Here is a 14,439-nt window from a genome sequence, read left to right as displayed (position 1 = left end):
GATGACAATCCTATTACTCTAGACTTTAATGTTGTTATCATGCCGTTTCTCATCAATATATTTAATCAAAATTCATAAATTACATCAGAAATCTTTGCAGTCACTGTTTTCACTATGTATAACATATGATTTTTTTTTTCTTCTAATAAATTTAAGTGGTATTTATATGTTAAAACGCAAATGTGTCCTCTATAAAAATTATTAATGTCCGACCAAGACGCTCATCCAAACAAATACGGCGAATTGCGAAGTAACTACAAATACTATATCGATATATACAATGCGTTATATCAGTTAAAAACGGAAAAAGAGGAAGAATTAAACTCGATTTACAAAATGATCAAAACAGAATTGATTGATTCAAATAAATATCCTCCAGAAAGTATGATACGGGGCATTTTAAATCTTGTTCCGTATAATAATCACTCTGCAAAGTCATATTTATCTCTTGCCAAACTCATATCAGATGAATATCAAATCAAAGAGGTCAACGAAGTTGCAACTATTTCAAACTTCTTATTTTATAAAGAATATGGAATCAAATTAAACAAATCTGATGACTTCGAAAAAGATGATCTTAAAAATCTGGACATTCATACAGAGAATACAATATACAAAGCAATTATGAATAATGACAAAGAAAATTTCATCATATTCACAGAACGAGATGGATTTGATAAAGATCAAAAACTTAATAGCGATTTATACCCATTTTCTTACGAAGGATATTCATTTCTTGAATTATGTTGTTACCATGGAGCAGTTGATTGTTTCAAGTTATTAAGATCGAAATTTAAATCCGAAATAACTGATTTATGTCTGGAATTTTCATTTTTAGGGGGAAATCCGGAGATCATGAGTGAATGTTTGAAATATCAAACACCAACTGATGAATGCATGTTTTATGCAATTGTTTCTCACAACATTGATTTTGTTACATTCTTGATGAACGAATACAATATAGAGATCAATTTAGAATATTGTGGACTTTGGGATAATCTTGAATCCTTTTTAGTTAATTTCGATCAAACTAATGATATAAACAAATGCTTTGTTTATTCATCAATTTTCAATATTCCATCCCTTTTGGAATACTTTCTTTCACATGGTGCGAATATCGATGAAAAAAATAAAGACGGAGAAACAGCACTTCGTAGAGCAGCATTGAATAATAGTAAAGAAGTCGCCGAAGTTCTCATTTCACATGGTGCGAATATCAATGAAAAAGATGAAGATGGAAAAACCGCACTTCATATTGCAGCATTGAATAATAGTAAAGAAGTCGCCGAAGTTCTCATTTCACATGGTGCGAATATCAATGAAAAAGATGAAGATGGAGAAACTGCACTTCATATTGCAGCATTGAATAATAGTAAAGAAGTCGCCGAAGTTCTCATTTCACATGGTGCGAATATCAATGAAAAAGATGAAGATGGAAAAACCGCACTTCATATTGCAGCATTGAATAATAGTAAAGAAGTCGCCGAAGTTTTCATTTCACATGGTGCGAATATCAATGAAAAAGATGAAGATGGAGAAACCCCACTTCATATTGCAGCATTGAATAATAGTAAAGAAGTCGCCGAAGTTCTCATTTCACATGGTGCGAATATCGATGAAAAAAATAAAGACGGAGAAACAGCACTTCGTAGAGCAGCATTGCGTAATAGTAAAGAAGTCGCCGAAGTTCTCATTTCACATGGTGCGAATATCAATGAAAAAGATGAAGATGGAAAAACCGCACTTCATATTGCAGCATTGAATAATAGTAAAGAAGTCGCCGAAGTTTTCATTTCACATGGTGCGAATATCAATGAAAAAGATGAAGATGGAGAAACCCCACTTCATATTGCAGCATTGAATAATAGTAAAGAAGTCGCCGAAGTTCTCATTTCACATGGTGCGAATATCGATGAAAAAAATAAAGACGGAGAAACAGCACTTCGTAGAGCAGCATTGCGTAATAGTAAAGAAGTCGCCGAAGTTCTCATTTCACATGGTGCGAATATCGATGAAAAAGATGAAGATGGAAAAACCGCACTTCATATTGCAGCATTGAATAATAGTAAAGAAGTCGCCGAAGTTCTCATTTCACATGGTGCGAATATCGATGAAAAAGATGAAGATGGAGAAACTGCACTTCATATTGCAGTAAATGAAAACAATACAGAAATTGCTGAAGTTCTCATTTCACATGGTGCAAATAATGTTCTTACATAAGATACTATTCTTTTTCTGGTATTTTCGAAGATGAGTTTTATTAGGATTAAAAAAATAATTAAACTTCTCCACTTATTCTACACACAAAGCTATTTTTTCGCAACTCTCAATTTTTTATGGCTATTCTATACTTTTTATTGTATCTAAAATAAAACGGGTTGCGTAATTCATTCAATTAATTATATGAGTTGAATTTAAAGTCGACAATATTGTGAATTTTTTAAGGCTGCACATACGCTCATCTGACTTTAATTCAAATTTTTGACAACAAACGTGACACACCATTGAAATTTAACCTTAAATATCTGAATTGAAGGCCCTGTCATAGGGGCGTAAGTGCACCCTTAAAAATCGTTTGAGAGGAAAATTGAGTACTTGCTGACTATTGAGCACTTGATATTTATCAAATCCATCACTTTCATAATAGCCGTGTAAATTGTAAATATTTGGGATTTCTAATTTCAATTTTTCAATTTTTCGATATCTCCTGAACTTCCAGAACCAACATTATACCCTTTTAAGGGTGCACTTACGCCCCTATGGCAGAACCTTCAATTCAGACGTTTAAGGTTAATTTTCAATGACGCTTCACGCCGTTTGTCAAAAATTTGAATGAAAGTCAGATGGGCGTAAGTGCACCCTTAAAATATGGAAGTTATATAAATTTGGAATATTCGTTATCTATTTTAGATGATAATCATCTGAGATGAGTTTCATAAGTTCCAAGTATGACTTTGTATAGCGGTTATTAAAAGGAATAATATCTGAAATGACCTTTATAATTTTTCGAGGAAGATATATTTTTGAATCAATCAAATTTGTTTTGATCATATTGAAAATCGAGTTTAATTCTTCCTTATTTTCCGTTTTTAGCTGATATAACGCAGTGGATACATCAATATAATTTTATTTGGAACAGTGACATGAAATTAAAGGAATAAAATTATCGCACCGATTTTAAATATCAGATTAGATTTTCTGACAATACCACATGCACTACAGGAGCTAGTCATTAAACACGATACATCCAAGTACAAATCTTCACAGCCAGTTGATACATGAAATGAGAAATTTAACTACTTCAAGTAAATGCTGTGTTATAGCCAATCTATGAAATAGAAAGAACAATAAGACTGCCGTGTATAATAAATCGGTCCTTTCAGATTCATCTTGTTTATTTGACGTTCAATTATGTAGGTTATTACATGGTATTTAGAAAATATATCATACTGTATATGAGTACAGGAATTAATATCAATCATGTAGGTCATCAAGGTGGTGGGTTACTGTCATCAAATTTCAAGCCGTATTTAGAATAACCGCCCGTTTTCTCAATTTTATTTAGGCCTAATTTAAAAATATTTAGAAAGAACGGCAATCAAAAAACTCATAAATGAGTCCAAAATTAAAATTCATTATTTGGTCGGGCATTAAAATAAATGTCAAAAATTTATTTTCAGCTCATTTCTGGTTGTTTCGAAATATTTCTAAATGTATATTTTATTTATCTAGGTCTGGTTTCACTTTAGGTCAACAGAAATTCTGAATTCGGTTCTAAACCATAAATTCGGCTCAAAATTGAGGGACAGTAGAACCCTTCATTTCCAATTTTGATTCAAATCCGATAATGCAATGAAATTAAAAGAATACGATTATCACAACGATTTCAAACATCAAATTAGATTTTCTGAGAGTAAGACAATGCTCAAATCGAATCTGCAACAGTAAATGATGATCGAACTATTTAAAGAAATGACACCAGTTAGAAATATTAAAATAATCAAATAAATTATGAATTTTAGTTAGATTTAAATTTGTTATACTGTCTATCGTTCTAACGCATTGTGGATACTCTAACACATTGTTATCAATTTTAATGGACCTAAAGTGGCAGACCAGCCGGAGGCTGTGTGGGGAAAGATCTTGTATGAAATTTTTGAGGCCAATCCAACAGAGTTTCTAGTGTATCGGAAGATACTTATTTTTAGGACCTAAAATCCCCTCAAATTCTGAACGATGCGTCAGAATAACAAAAATTTATATTACCGACAGACAGTATTTTTTCTGATCCAAATGCTACAGAAATTGGGAATTCGACGAGCACGCGAATTTTGTGAGCTATATTTCATATGAGACAATTAGGCAACGGACATATAATCAATGCTCTTATGAAATCGTGGGAGATAAAAAATTGAATTGAAAAATGCCAATCTTCTGACAAATAATTTAGTTTAACCATGCAATTTTAAGTTAATTACTCCATTCAAAATACAGATATTGATAAAAGTGACACAAGTAGTATATGTAGCGGGTTTTGTGACTTTTTTTGTAAACGTAAGAATTCATACAATATCGAGCGATTTTGTATCATTTTTTTAACATATGAAGTAAAAAATGTATGATTCTTACGGTTTTTATTCTTACGTTTTTGAATAAATCAAGATTTAAAAAATTTTCAAAATTGTAAGACATTTACACTCAGCCCATACATAATGAAATAAAAAATAAATTTTTTTTAAAAAATAAACTTTAAAAATTCATGTCTTACGAAAAATTAAAACTTAGTTATGTTTATTAATTTATTTTTTTATTTTGTATGAAATGAGCGTCAAAACTAACAACGTTAAAAAATTAGGATTCACAAACGAGGAAATAAAGGATATATTAGAGGAGGTGGGTTATGAAGTTGATAAATATTATTTAAGAAATTGTCAAAAATTCGCGGAGTTATTAAATGATTTAGATTATGATGGAAAAATGAATAAAGATGATATTATAAATTTCTTATATCCCACATCTGAAGAAGAAAAACCTAAAGAACCTGATGTTTTCCCCGAATATTATGAAGAACGAATTAAAGATGATGAATACGATGAAATTGAAAGACTGAAAAAAATAAGAGATGAAATAGATGAAAAAATTAAGGAATTAAGAGAAGTTGAAAAATATAATGAAAATGAAGTAGAGGGTTTAATGAATATCCCAGCTTCAGAATCAGAAGTTCAGAAATCTCATGAAGAAAGATATAAAAATTATGTCTCAGAATCAACACAAAATTTATTAGATGGTGAAATAGACGAAACACTTTCAGAAGAAGGTACTAAATTTATTCGTAAACATAAGTTACAATTTATTGATAATGAAGAATACCCCTGTATCCTACTTTCACCACCTTTAGATTCCAAAAAATTCAAAAAAGCACTAAAAACGTGACATATGCAACTAATACGATTAAGAAAGAAGATCATGATATTTACACAAATTATTATTTAAATAAATGCACGGGTGTTGATAAAGTTTTTGATTTATTAGATAAAATATCAAAAGAAACCATTGGAACCTATAAAATTTTGTGTGATTGTGGTTTCATTATTGAAGATACTAATAATGTTTCATATGAAAGAAAAGCACCGAAGGAAGACGAAGTTGAAAGGTCTATACCATTCGTTATTAAGAACATAAAAGATATGAAAACTTATAAACATTATATTTATTCATTTATTTCAGAAAAAATGGAAGCAACCCATAAAACATCTTCTCATCATTTTATAGCTATTCATACATTCCTTTTCAAAGTTGTGAAATTAAATAAGACAGGAATTAGATTTAATGTATCAGGGTACGCATTCTTGAGTAAATTAAAATGTATTCGTCACGTCGCAGATGATAAAAATTTATGTGTTCTTAATTCATTTTATGGGCTTTAAAAAATAAAGTTTATTTTTATTTATTTTTTAATTTTTTATTCTTACATAAATGAACAAAAACGGAACAGCTAAAATGAATGATAATCAAATTAGAGCAGAAGGTAGAAGGTTATTTAAACGCTTCTATAACATTCCTGATGGTGTTAATCCTAAAACTCGTAGAAGCTATTTAAATGAAGCAATAGATGCATATGAAGGGTTTGACATTTCATCAGAAAGTGAGAGATTAGCGAGAATGTTAAATGTTAATATTGATTTCTATTATTGTGATCCTCAACCAGAAGACGTGGACATAAATAAGGTAGACTTTCCATTAGTGGAATCAATAATGATAGATCCAGAATTTGAAACAGTAAATATTTTATTAACACAGAGTCCATGTGGAAAACTTCACGCTGACAGAATAACAGACGTTGAAGCACTCACCGGCTATAAAGTTTGTCCATATTGTAAAGAAGAAGTTTATTCTATCCGTGATGATCCAGAAAGGAAAAACCAAAGAAGATTTTTAAAGCATTGTGAGAAATGTAAAGAAAATAATGGGAGATTAATTCAAGACGTTCAGTTGCAAAAGACACAGCAACCATATGCACCACATTATGAAACAGAAGATATATCAGTGGTTATTAGCTCACAATTTGCAGAAATATTATAAACCGACAAGATATTATATTACTTTTGACTTTGAAACATTAGAGACTAAAGAAGAATTACAACTTTCTGAGTGTGCAACTTTGAACGCTTACTTAAAACCATTCATGGTATCATCAACGGTTAAATTAAATGATAAAACATATACGAGGAATTTTTGCTTAACTTCGAGTGATTCTTTTATTTCTGATTGGATTGAGTTTTTATTTTCAACCTGTTCATTAGTTGCTAAATCAAATATTGAACAATATGAAGAATTATTGAAGCCGCAAACGGTGGGGACTTTGTCTCATACATTAAATGAAAAACAGAAGGAAGCATTTAAAGAACTTCTAGATGAGGAATTCAATAAAGTGAATATCATAGGTTTTAATTCGGGAAAGTTTGATTTAAATTTAATTCTTCATGATTTAAACACTGCAAAATGGAAAATAAAATCAATGCTGGGTTCATCTTCACAATTTAAGCAAATCATTGTAAAGAAAACAAACGTTCCATATGAATTGAGATTTATTGACATCAGAAATTATATAGCGGGTGGGACATTAGACCAATTCACTCAAGATTTCGGAAACAATAAATCACGTGTTAAATCCTTTTTCCCTTATCAATTCATCACGTGGGAAAATTACGAAGAAGAATTATATAAAGTGGAACCATTCACTCAAGATTCATTTTATTCAGCATTAACTCAAGAAACTATATCAGATAGTGATTATCAAATATATCTCAATGATGCTAAAAATTTTAAGAATAGATTAGAATATTTTATTCATTATTGCAATAAAGATGTTGAAATTATGATTGACCCAATCGATAAAATTATTGAAGAAACATTTGTTTATAAAATTGACACGCTTCATAATCTTTCTTTATCATCGAATGCTTCAATGATTCGTTACGCTTTAGCATATAAAGACTTTAATCCTAATGAAAAATATCCTGAGGAAGAGATAGAATCAAGTTTTGAATTAACGAAAAAGTATTGGAAATATAAAATTGAATCATATAAGAAACAAGATGAAAAAGCAGAAAGAGATACTAAAAATAATGTTTCAATGGATGATTTTCAATACTATCACGATTTAATCCTTTCATCTAAATGCAAAATGTGTGGTAAAGCGTTTACATATGCAAATAAACCAACATTGGATAGAATCGATAATGAAAAACCACATACCAAAGAAAATTGTCAGTTAATGTGTTGTTATTGCAATGTCGTAAAATCAAATAAAGATGAAGATGTTCAACGTTTAAGAATCAATTTAAGAAATTATGCATTAAAAAATAATTTACCAATGACTTTAGATTCAGTTGAAGCTTATCACATTCTCCGTAATGGAATTACTGGTGGTCTATCAAATGTTCAACATAGAGTAAATCTTAAAGGAATCACGCACATTAATAAACTTTCATATAGTCCAGAAACTAAAACTGTATCAAATGAGGACACCACCAACATTATGACTCATTTCGTTGGTGTTGATTTTAATTCATTATATCCTTCATCATTTTCATCTAATCCTCATGATTTCATTCAATATACTGACCATAAAATGTATATGCCGGGAAGATTGAATGGTGTTATCATTTGTGATACAGCAACAAAGAAAGCAAAAGCACTGGGAATATTAAGAAAGAAAAATACTTTATTCGTGGCTGAAGTAAAGGGTCACATTGATGAAAAATACATTAATGATTACATAAACTTTTTACCGATAATAAGAAACTTAGATATTATCACAGATGAAAAAACAATTGGCAGTTTTATGTATAATTACATGAAATCAAACAATCTACCAGTTGACCAGAAACAGAGGAAATTAACTCAGTTAGCATCAACACACAACCAATATCAACCATTTTCTTCTTATTATCTTTGGTATCTAATAGACAGATTTCATTTTATCATCGATGATATTCAATCAATTTTAACATTTACTAAAAACACTTGTTTTAATGAATTTGCGAACGAATTTATGAACGAAAGACAAAAGGCTGAATTAGAAGGAAATAAAGGAAAAAGTTTATTTTGCAAGATTTCGCTTAATGGATCATATGGTTACGATGCAATGAATACACAAAATTACGCAAAGACTAAAATAATGAATGCACAGAAGGCACGCGTTGCATGTATGTCAAATAAGTTTAAAAACATAAGAGAAATAGGAGAGGATACGTATCAAGTGATGCTCAAAGATAGATTTTATAGATGTGATACATGTTTACAAGAGGCATTCTTCACTTTAGATAATGCTAAATACTGGTATTTAGGTTTTCATTTATGATTTTATGTATAAATGCATGAATGTTAATCGTTTTCATTTCATTGAAGGTGATACTGATTCATCTTATTGGGCAATCGCTGGCGACCCAAATCTTCCTAACACTCAAGCATTTCAAGCAATTGTTACCGATAAACAATTTTATGATAAAAACATTTTCAAATTCACCATTTGATTTCTTCTGTTTTGATGAGAAATTTAAACCTAAATTAAAGAATAAAGCTGAAGAAAAAGCACATGAGAAGAAGTTATTGGGTTTAGCAATTGAGAAACAAGGTGATAACATGGTTGCTTTATGCCCCAAGTGTTATACATCATTCAACGGTTCAATTGATGGAAGTGATTTTAAAAAGATTGCACAAAAAATGAAAGGTGTTAGTTTACGACAAAATAAACAATTAACACCTAAAAATTATTTGGATATAATAAATGATAAAGTGATATTTGATGGTCAGAATATTAATTTACAACTTAAAAACGGGTCAATGACTCGCTTAACAATCGGTAAGACTGCATTAACAGGAGCACACACTAAGGCTGTATGTTGTGAAAATGGATGTTGTATGCCATTTATTTAATACAATTTAAAAACGTAGGGGTTGAGTCATGAATTTAAAATTTTATTTTAAATAATGCCACAGAAGAGACAAAAGGAACCGTTAATGATGTGATTCAATATGTAAATAATGGTTTTGATACTATGATTCAAAGAGGTGGGCACCCTTAAAACATTTATTTTATTATAAATGGATAACGCAGATTTAGAAATTTTAATTGATGATTTAGTACGTTATCAAAATTTTCTTAATTATTATGAATTAAAATCATATCTCCAAAAACATAATAACAATATAACGGGTGATGATATGGATTATTATTATCCGTATTATAAAAATGAAATTTTGAAATATCATGATAAAATAATTTCTAAAATTAAAGACAAAATTAAAAATAATGAATATACAAAGGGAAAAACTAAATCACAACTTAAACAATTGAAAGATTTCAAAAATAAAGTATTAACAGAAGAAGATATTGATGAATTATATAAATTATATAATCCTGAGCCGCAAAAGCCAAAGGAACAAAAGCCAAAGAAGAAAAAGCCGAAAACAACACCAAAAGAGAAAGTAGCAAATGTTCAACAGCTAAAGGTGCAAAACGCCCAGGTCCTTCAGACCATAAATGATGCACAAGCTTTAATTTATGATTCATTAGTTAAACCATATTCAGCCCGACTTTTAAATGAAGATCAACTTTTGGAATTCATCCTTCAACATAAACTCGAAGCGGGAAAGTATATCAAACCTTTATATACAGCATATTTAAAACAAATGAATAGAATACATCCAGAATTAATGAAGGGAGGAATGAAATCCAAAACTTCATCATCCAAAATCAAAGCAGATAAAATTAAACCACTTACAACACCAAAACCTCCAACGGTAGTACCTCCTCCTTCAGTTAATCCTTCATCATTCACTTTATTATATCCATTTCAAACATTAAAGAAGCAAAAAGATTTTAAAAAGGATTTCAAGATATTAAATAAACCAACTGACCCAAAAATTCAACCGTTAAAGGAAAAATTTAGTCGCCCTTCATTTGCACCATATCCATATTCATACGAAATCGATCATTTAGAATATTCAAAAGGAAACGTTACTTATTTATTTGCCATTAACATTAACACTAGATATTTATATTGCATTCCGGTGAAAGGGAAAACAGAACAGGAAACAAGAAGAGCTATCAATACTTACTAGATCATGAAAGAGTAGATAATATAAGGGGTGATGGTGATAAAGGATTTCAGGCAGCTATGGCTCATTATTTCCCACAAATTAATTTTTACTTTTCATCCTCTCCATATACGTTTCATAATAAAATAGTTGATGCGGTAATGAGAACTCTTAGAGATGCGTTAGGAGTTAACGGTCAGATATACTGGGATGGAAATCATGACTCCATCATACAGCAGTTAGTATATATTACAATAATACATGGCATAGAACTATAAACATGAAACCGGTGGAAATGAAAAATGATATTTCAAAAGAATGGGGATATATTAGAAAGCAAATGGAAAGGTTAAATGATGTTAAACGTGAACAAATTAATTCGGGGCTCATGAATTTTAAACAAGGAGATAAAGTTTTGATTCATCTCAATTATGGAAAAACTGATAAATCAATGACAAAAAGAAGACGAAGATTTGACACAATAGCCGAATTTGTTAGATATATTAACGGCAATGCATTAGTTGAAGTTGACAATAAATTAATAGAAATTCCGATTTATTTTATTACTCCATTATATTTAAATAATATAGGGTGTCCAAAGGTGCGTTTAGCACAGCGCTCTATATGAGACTATTAAAGGAGATATATGCTGATTATAAATATATAATAAAAAATATGAATATATGTATATGATGAGTAAGTTGTATTTTGGCGCCATGCCGGGATATAAAATGAATTTTGAGACAAGAGGCGGTTTCGCGGGAAATTTTGGCGGGATTTTTTTCATTTTTTAATGAATCATAAAGAAAACATCCTCGCTCTTGCAAAAAAATACAAAGACTGTAAAAAATCTACGAGACATTGGTAAAATGCTTTGGTATGGATGCTACTAGCTATTCCACTGTAACGTATCATGTTAGGATGTATCACTTCATGAACAAAAAGGCGCCCATCATAAAAATTGACAAAAAATCGCCGGATCAAAGAAAAATCAAAGCAATTCTTCAAGCGCTAGATGAAGACCCAAGAGCATCACTCATAAGGATAGAGGAGATGACAAAGATACCACGTACAACAGTCAGTTATTATCTGCACAATTATTTGAACTACAAACTAGCGTATACACGTTGGGTTCCGCACAACCTTAATTCAGTTCAAAAAAAATCTAGAGTCCAATCTTCGAAAGAGCTCCTCTCTATATTGGGTGCGTATCAATCCAAGAAGTTTCGCCTTTTAGTAACAGGGACGAGTCTTGGTTTCAATATGCAACAGAAGCCAAAATCATGTGGATCCCGAAGGATGAAAATCCGCAAACATTCCCGAAGAAAAAAATTGACACACCAATGATTATGTTGTCGGTTTTTTGGGGCGTGAATGGCATCATCGCAATTGATATTCTTCAAAAACCTAATACGATGAATGCTCAGTATCTAATTGACAATGTTCTTACTCAAATTATCAATTCTGATGAGTTTGAGAAATCCAAACAACAAAAACAAAAGTTTGCAATTCATTTTGATAATTCAAGAGTTCACAAAAGTCATAAGGTAATGAATTACTTGGTGGAAAACAATGTCAAAGTTGTTCCAAACCCAATTTATTCACCTGATATTGCACCCTCTGACTTTTATTTATTCGGCACGCTAAAAAAGAGAGCTGAAGGACGCGAATTCGCGAGTCCAGATGATCTTGAAAATTTTGTAAGAGAGTAATTTGAGCAATTTTCTCATGATGATTTAAAGCGTGTCTTTCAAGCCTGGATCGATCGCTGCGAACGCGTGATTGAATCCAATGGTGATTATATTTAAATAAACTTTATATATATGTAACTTGTTTATTTCTATTCGCAGTATTCAGGTTTGTGCTAAACACACCTTTGGACACCCTGTATTTAATTTTTTTATTTCGTAAGAAATGAGTGACAACAAAGCATCCAAGAGTCCTGATTCAATTAAGATTCAGAGTCCAGACGATGAATATAAAAAGAAACTAAACAGAATTAAATCAAAAATATGCTATTACAAAAAGAAGCCGCAATGCGGTGGGGCTGAAAACGATAAAGAGAGGAAAGAAATAATCGAAAAATTAGAAACTTACCGTTCAATCCTTAAACTGAGTGAAGTAAAAATAAAAGAATTTAATAGAATAAATAAATTGATTGGAAGAGATGAATTTAATAAAGATGAATTTTTAAACTCTATCCAAATTTAATTTTTATTCCTCATCTTCTTTCCATCATTACTGCATAACCGCATCTTCTCGGTTTTCGTGTTTTGTTGTTTTTAATTAGTTCTTGCATCATTTTTATCATTTCCTCCCTTGTTATGATTCGTGGTAAATTTTGAGCTTGTGGGGTATCCATTTATATAAAAATAAAATTTTGTTATCAGTTATTTTATCGTTTATGGTTTTTAGGTTATTCAATAATTAATTATTTTTGAAGAAGGCATTTATGAAGCATTTTTGAATAACCTGAAACCATTAACGTAAACATTAACGTAAACATTTACGTAAACATATATTTCTGCAGTTCATCCATTACTTCATTACCTAATTAATTACAGACATAAAATATATTTAGTTCATTCGGTACCATGCGAATATAGTCACAAATGGTGGCATGTAATCTTTACCCAAGCCTGTTGGATTTGTTGTGAAAGTATGGACATGATTTCCTCCTGGTTCAGTTTGTCGAAAAGTCTTTTTTGTTGAATCGTTATAAGCTGGAGATAAAACATCATAACCGGCTTCATAGTCTGAGTTGTATAATGGGTGGTCTCTTAATGAGTGGCTATGGTCGCCAGAAAAGTTTGTAGTTCCTGTATGAGTGTGCGGCGGAAGGTTTGCTTCTTTAATTTTCTTCGAACCTCCTGTTTGCTTTGAATATCTAGCACAGTATAAGAATTTATCTACAATCTGCTTCCACGTACCAAAACCTAAAACTGTTTCTGGATTTGTTGAATTCATTGACGTATAAATAGAACCAACAGGATATAATGTTTGAAGTATTTCATTTATCATGCTTGTAATCACATCATTTACTTCCGACTTCTTTGCATAATTTTCATCAACATAAGTTTTATCTGCTTTAAGGTCTAAACATCCTGAAACCCATTCTGTATCAGCTTTAACTTTAAAAGTCTCCGATGTCCATTCCTTATCTGCCTTCTTCTCTAACTCATCGTTAACATAAGTTTTATCTGCTTTAAGGTCTAAACATCCTGAAACCCATCCTGTATCAGCTTTAACTTTAAAAGTCTCCGATGTCCATTCATGATACCATTCAACCTTTTCTTTAATTTCATTATCTTTTTCATCAACATAAACCAAATTTACCTTCTTATTTAACTCACTATCCACATATTCCTTATCCACCTTCTTCATTATGTCGTTTAGGAAACCTTCTATGAATTCCTCATTTAAATTAAATCTTCCAATCTTCAAAACTTTAGGAAATGCATTTAATGCGTAATATCTCTGTTCTTCTGGTGGAATTGATGTTATATCATCCGTTATTCCTTTAATTTTTGAATTCATAAATAAAATTTCTTTTATATTTGATATCACTGCACCACCTTTGCAAACGAATTCGAAATGGTCATTTTTCAATACTATCTCCAAATCTCCATATTTCAACCTTTGCGTTTGTTCTGCCGTCTTTGAATTATATGCATATATGGCGTATGTAATAAGTTGTTGTGGTTGCTGTTGTTTAATCATTTATTATGATTTAAAAATAAATATTTAATCCGTTATCTCATCAGCTATTTTCTCTATTTGAAATTGCCATAATATTTCATTCATAAATTCTAAATCACAATCAAATAGGTCAGT

The 14,439-nt window shown here is 30.6% G+C and overlaps 5 protein-coding genes and 2 pseudogenes across 7 annotated transcripts, besides 8 other annotated features; 6 read left to right on the top strand and 1 right to left on the bottom strand.

Annotated features, from left to right (window-relative positions):
• Nucleotides 1-35: 35 nt before the first annotated feature.
• TVAGG3_0237580 (Ankyrin repeat family) lies at nucleotides 36-2,288 on the top strand (the record flags this gene model as incomplete). The annotated part of the gene is made up of 1 exon (XM_001301622.1): nucleotides 205-2,220. The coding sequence occupies one exon, from the start codon at nucleotides 205-207 to the stop codon at nucleotides 2,218-2,220; it is 2,016 nt and encodes a 671-aa protein (XP_001301623.1).
• Nucleotides 2,289-2,440: 152 nt separating this feature from the next.
• Nucleotides 2,441-2,567: a mobile genetic element.
• A 171-nt stretch (nucleotides 2,568-2,738) lies between these two features.
• Nucleotides 2,739-2,865: a mobile genetic element.
• A 1,873-nt stretch (nucleotides 2,866-4,738) lies between these two features.
• Nucleotides 4,739-5,248: a mobile genetic element.
• A 752-nt stretch (nucleotides 5,249-6,000) lies between these two features.
• On the top strand, nucleotides 6,001-6,582 carry TVAGG3_0237540 (uncharacterized protein; the record flags this gene model as incomplete). Its single annotated transcript, XM_051227565.1, has 1 exon — nucleotides 6,001-6,582. The coding sequence occupies one exon, from the start codon at nucleotides 6,001-6,003 to the stop codon at nucleotides 6,580-6,582; it is 582 nt and encodes a 193-aa protein (XP_051112551.1).
• Nucleotides 6,001-6,582: a mobile genetic element.
• A 2,101-nt stretch (nucleotides 6,583-8,683) lies between these two features.
• TVAGG3_0237520 lies at nucleotides 8,684-9,441 on the top strand (annotated as a pseudogene). The gene has a single exon. A coding segment is annotated over exon 1 (758 nt).
• A 417-nt stretch (nucleotides 9,442-9,858) lies between these two features.
• TVAGG3_0237510 (uncharacterized protein) lies at nucleotides 9,859-10,629 on the top strand (the record flags this gene model as incomplete). The annotated part of the gene is made up of 1 exon (XM_051227564.1): nucleotides 9,859-10,629. The coding sequence occupies one exon, from the start codon at nucleotides 9,859-9,861 to the stop codon at nucleotides 10,627-10,629; it is 771 nt and encodes a 256-aa protein (XP_051112550.1).
• Nucleotides 10,630-11,192: 563 nt separating this feature from the next.
• Nucleotides 11,193-11,220: a terminal%2Cinverted (terminal inverted repeat of Mariner transposon ID:TVAGG3_0237490).
• Nucleotides 11,193-12,492: a mobile genetic element.
• On the top strand, nucleotides 11,289-12,413 carry TVAGG3_0237500 (annotated as a pseudogene). Its single transcript has one exon. A coding segment is annotated over exon 1 (1,125 nt).
• Nucleotides 12,466-12,492: a terminal%2Cinverted (terminal inverted repeat of Mariner transposon ID:TVAGG3_0237490).
• A 27-nt stretch (nucleotides 12,493-12,519) lies between these two features.
• Nucleotides 12,520-12,816, top strand: TVAGG3_0237480 (uncharacterized protein; the record flags this gene model as incomplete). Its single annotated transcript, XM_051227563.1, has 1 exon — nucleotides 12,520-12,816. One exon carries the CDS (start codon nucleotides 12,520-12,522, stop codon nucleotides 12,814-12,816), a length of 297 nt encoding a protein of 98 aa, XP_051112549.1.
• A 366-nt stretch (nucleotides 12,817-13,182) lies between these two features.
• On the bottom strand, nucleotides 13,183-14,325 carry TVAGG3_0237470 (keratin-associated protein family; the record flags this gene model as incomplete). Its single annotated transcript, XM_051227562.1, has 1 exon — nucleotides 13,183-14,325. The coding sequence occupies one exon, from the start codon at nucleotides 14,323-14,325 to the stop codon at nucleotides 13,183-13,185; it is 1,143 nt and encodes a 380-aa protein (XP_051112548.1).
• Nucleotides 13,183-14,439: part of a mobile genetic element that runs on past the window's edge.

This window comes from Trichomonas vaginalis, chromosome IV, assembly GCF_026262505.1.
Source record: "Trichomonas vaginalis G3 chromosome IV, whole genome shotgun sequence".
In the NCBI taxonomy this organism is placed as follows: Eukaryota; Parabasalia; order Trichomonadida; family Trichomonadidae; genus Trichomonas; species Trichomonas vaginalis.
Note: the sequence above shows the minus strand (reverse complement) of the source record. Positions and strands in the feature narration are given on the sequence as shown.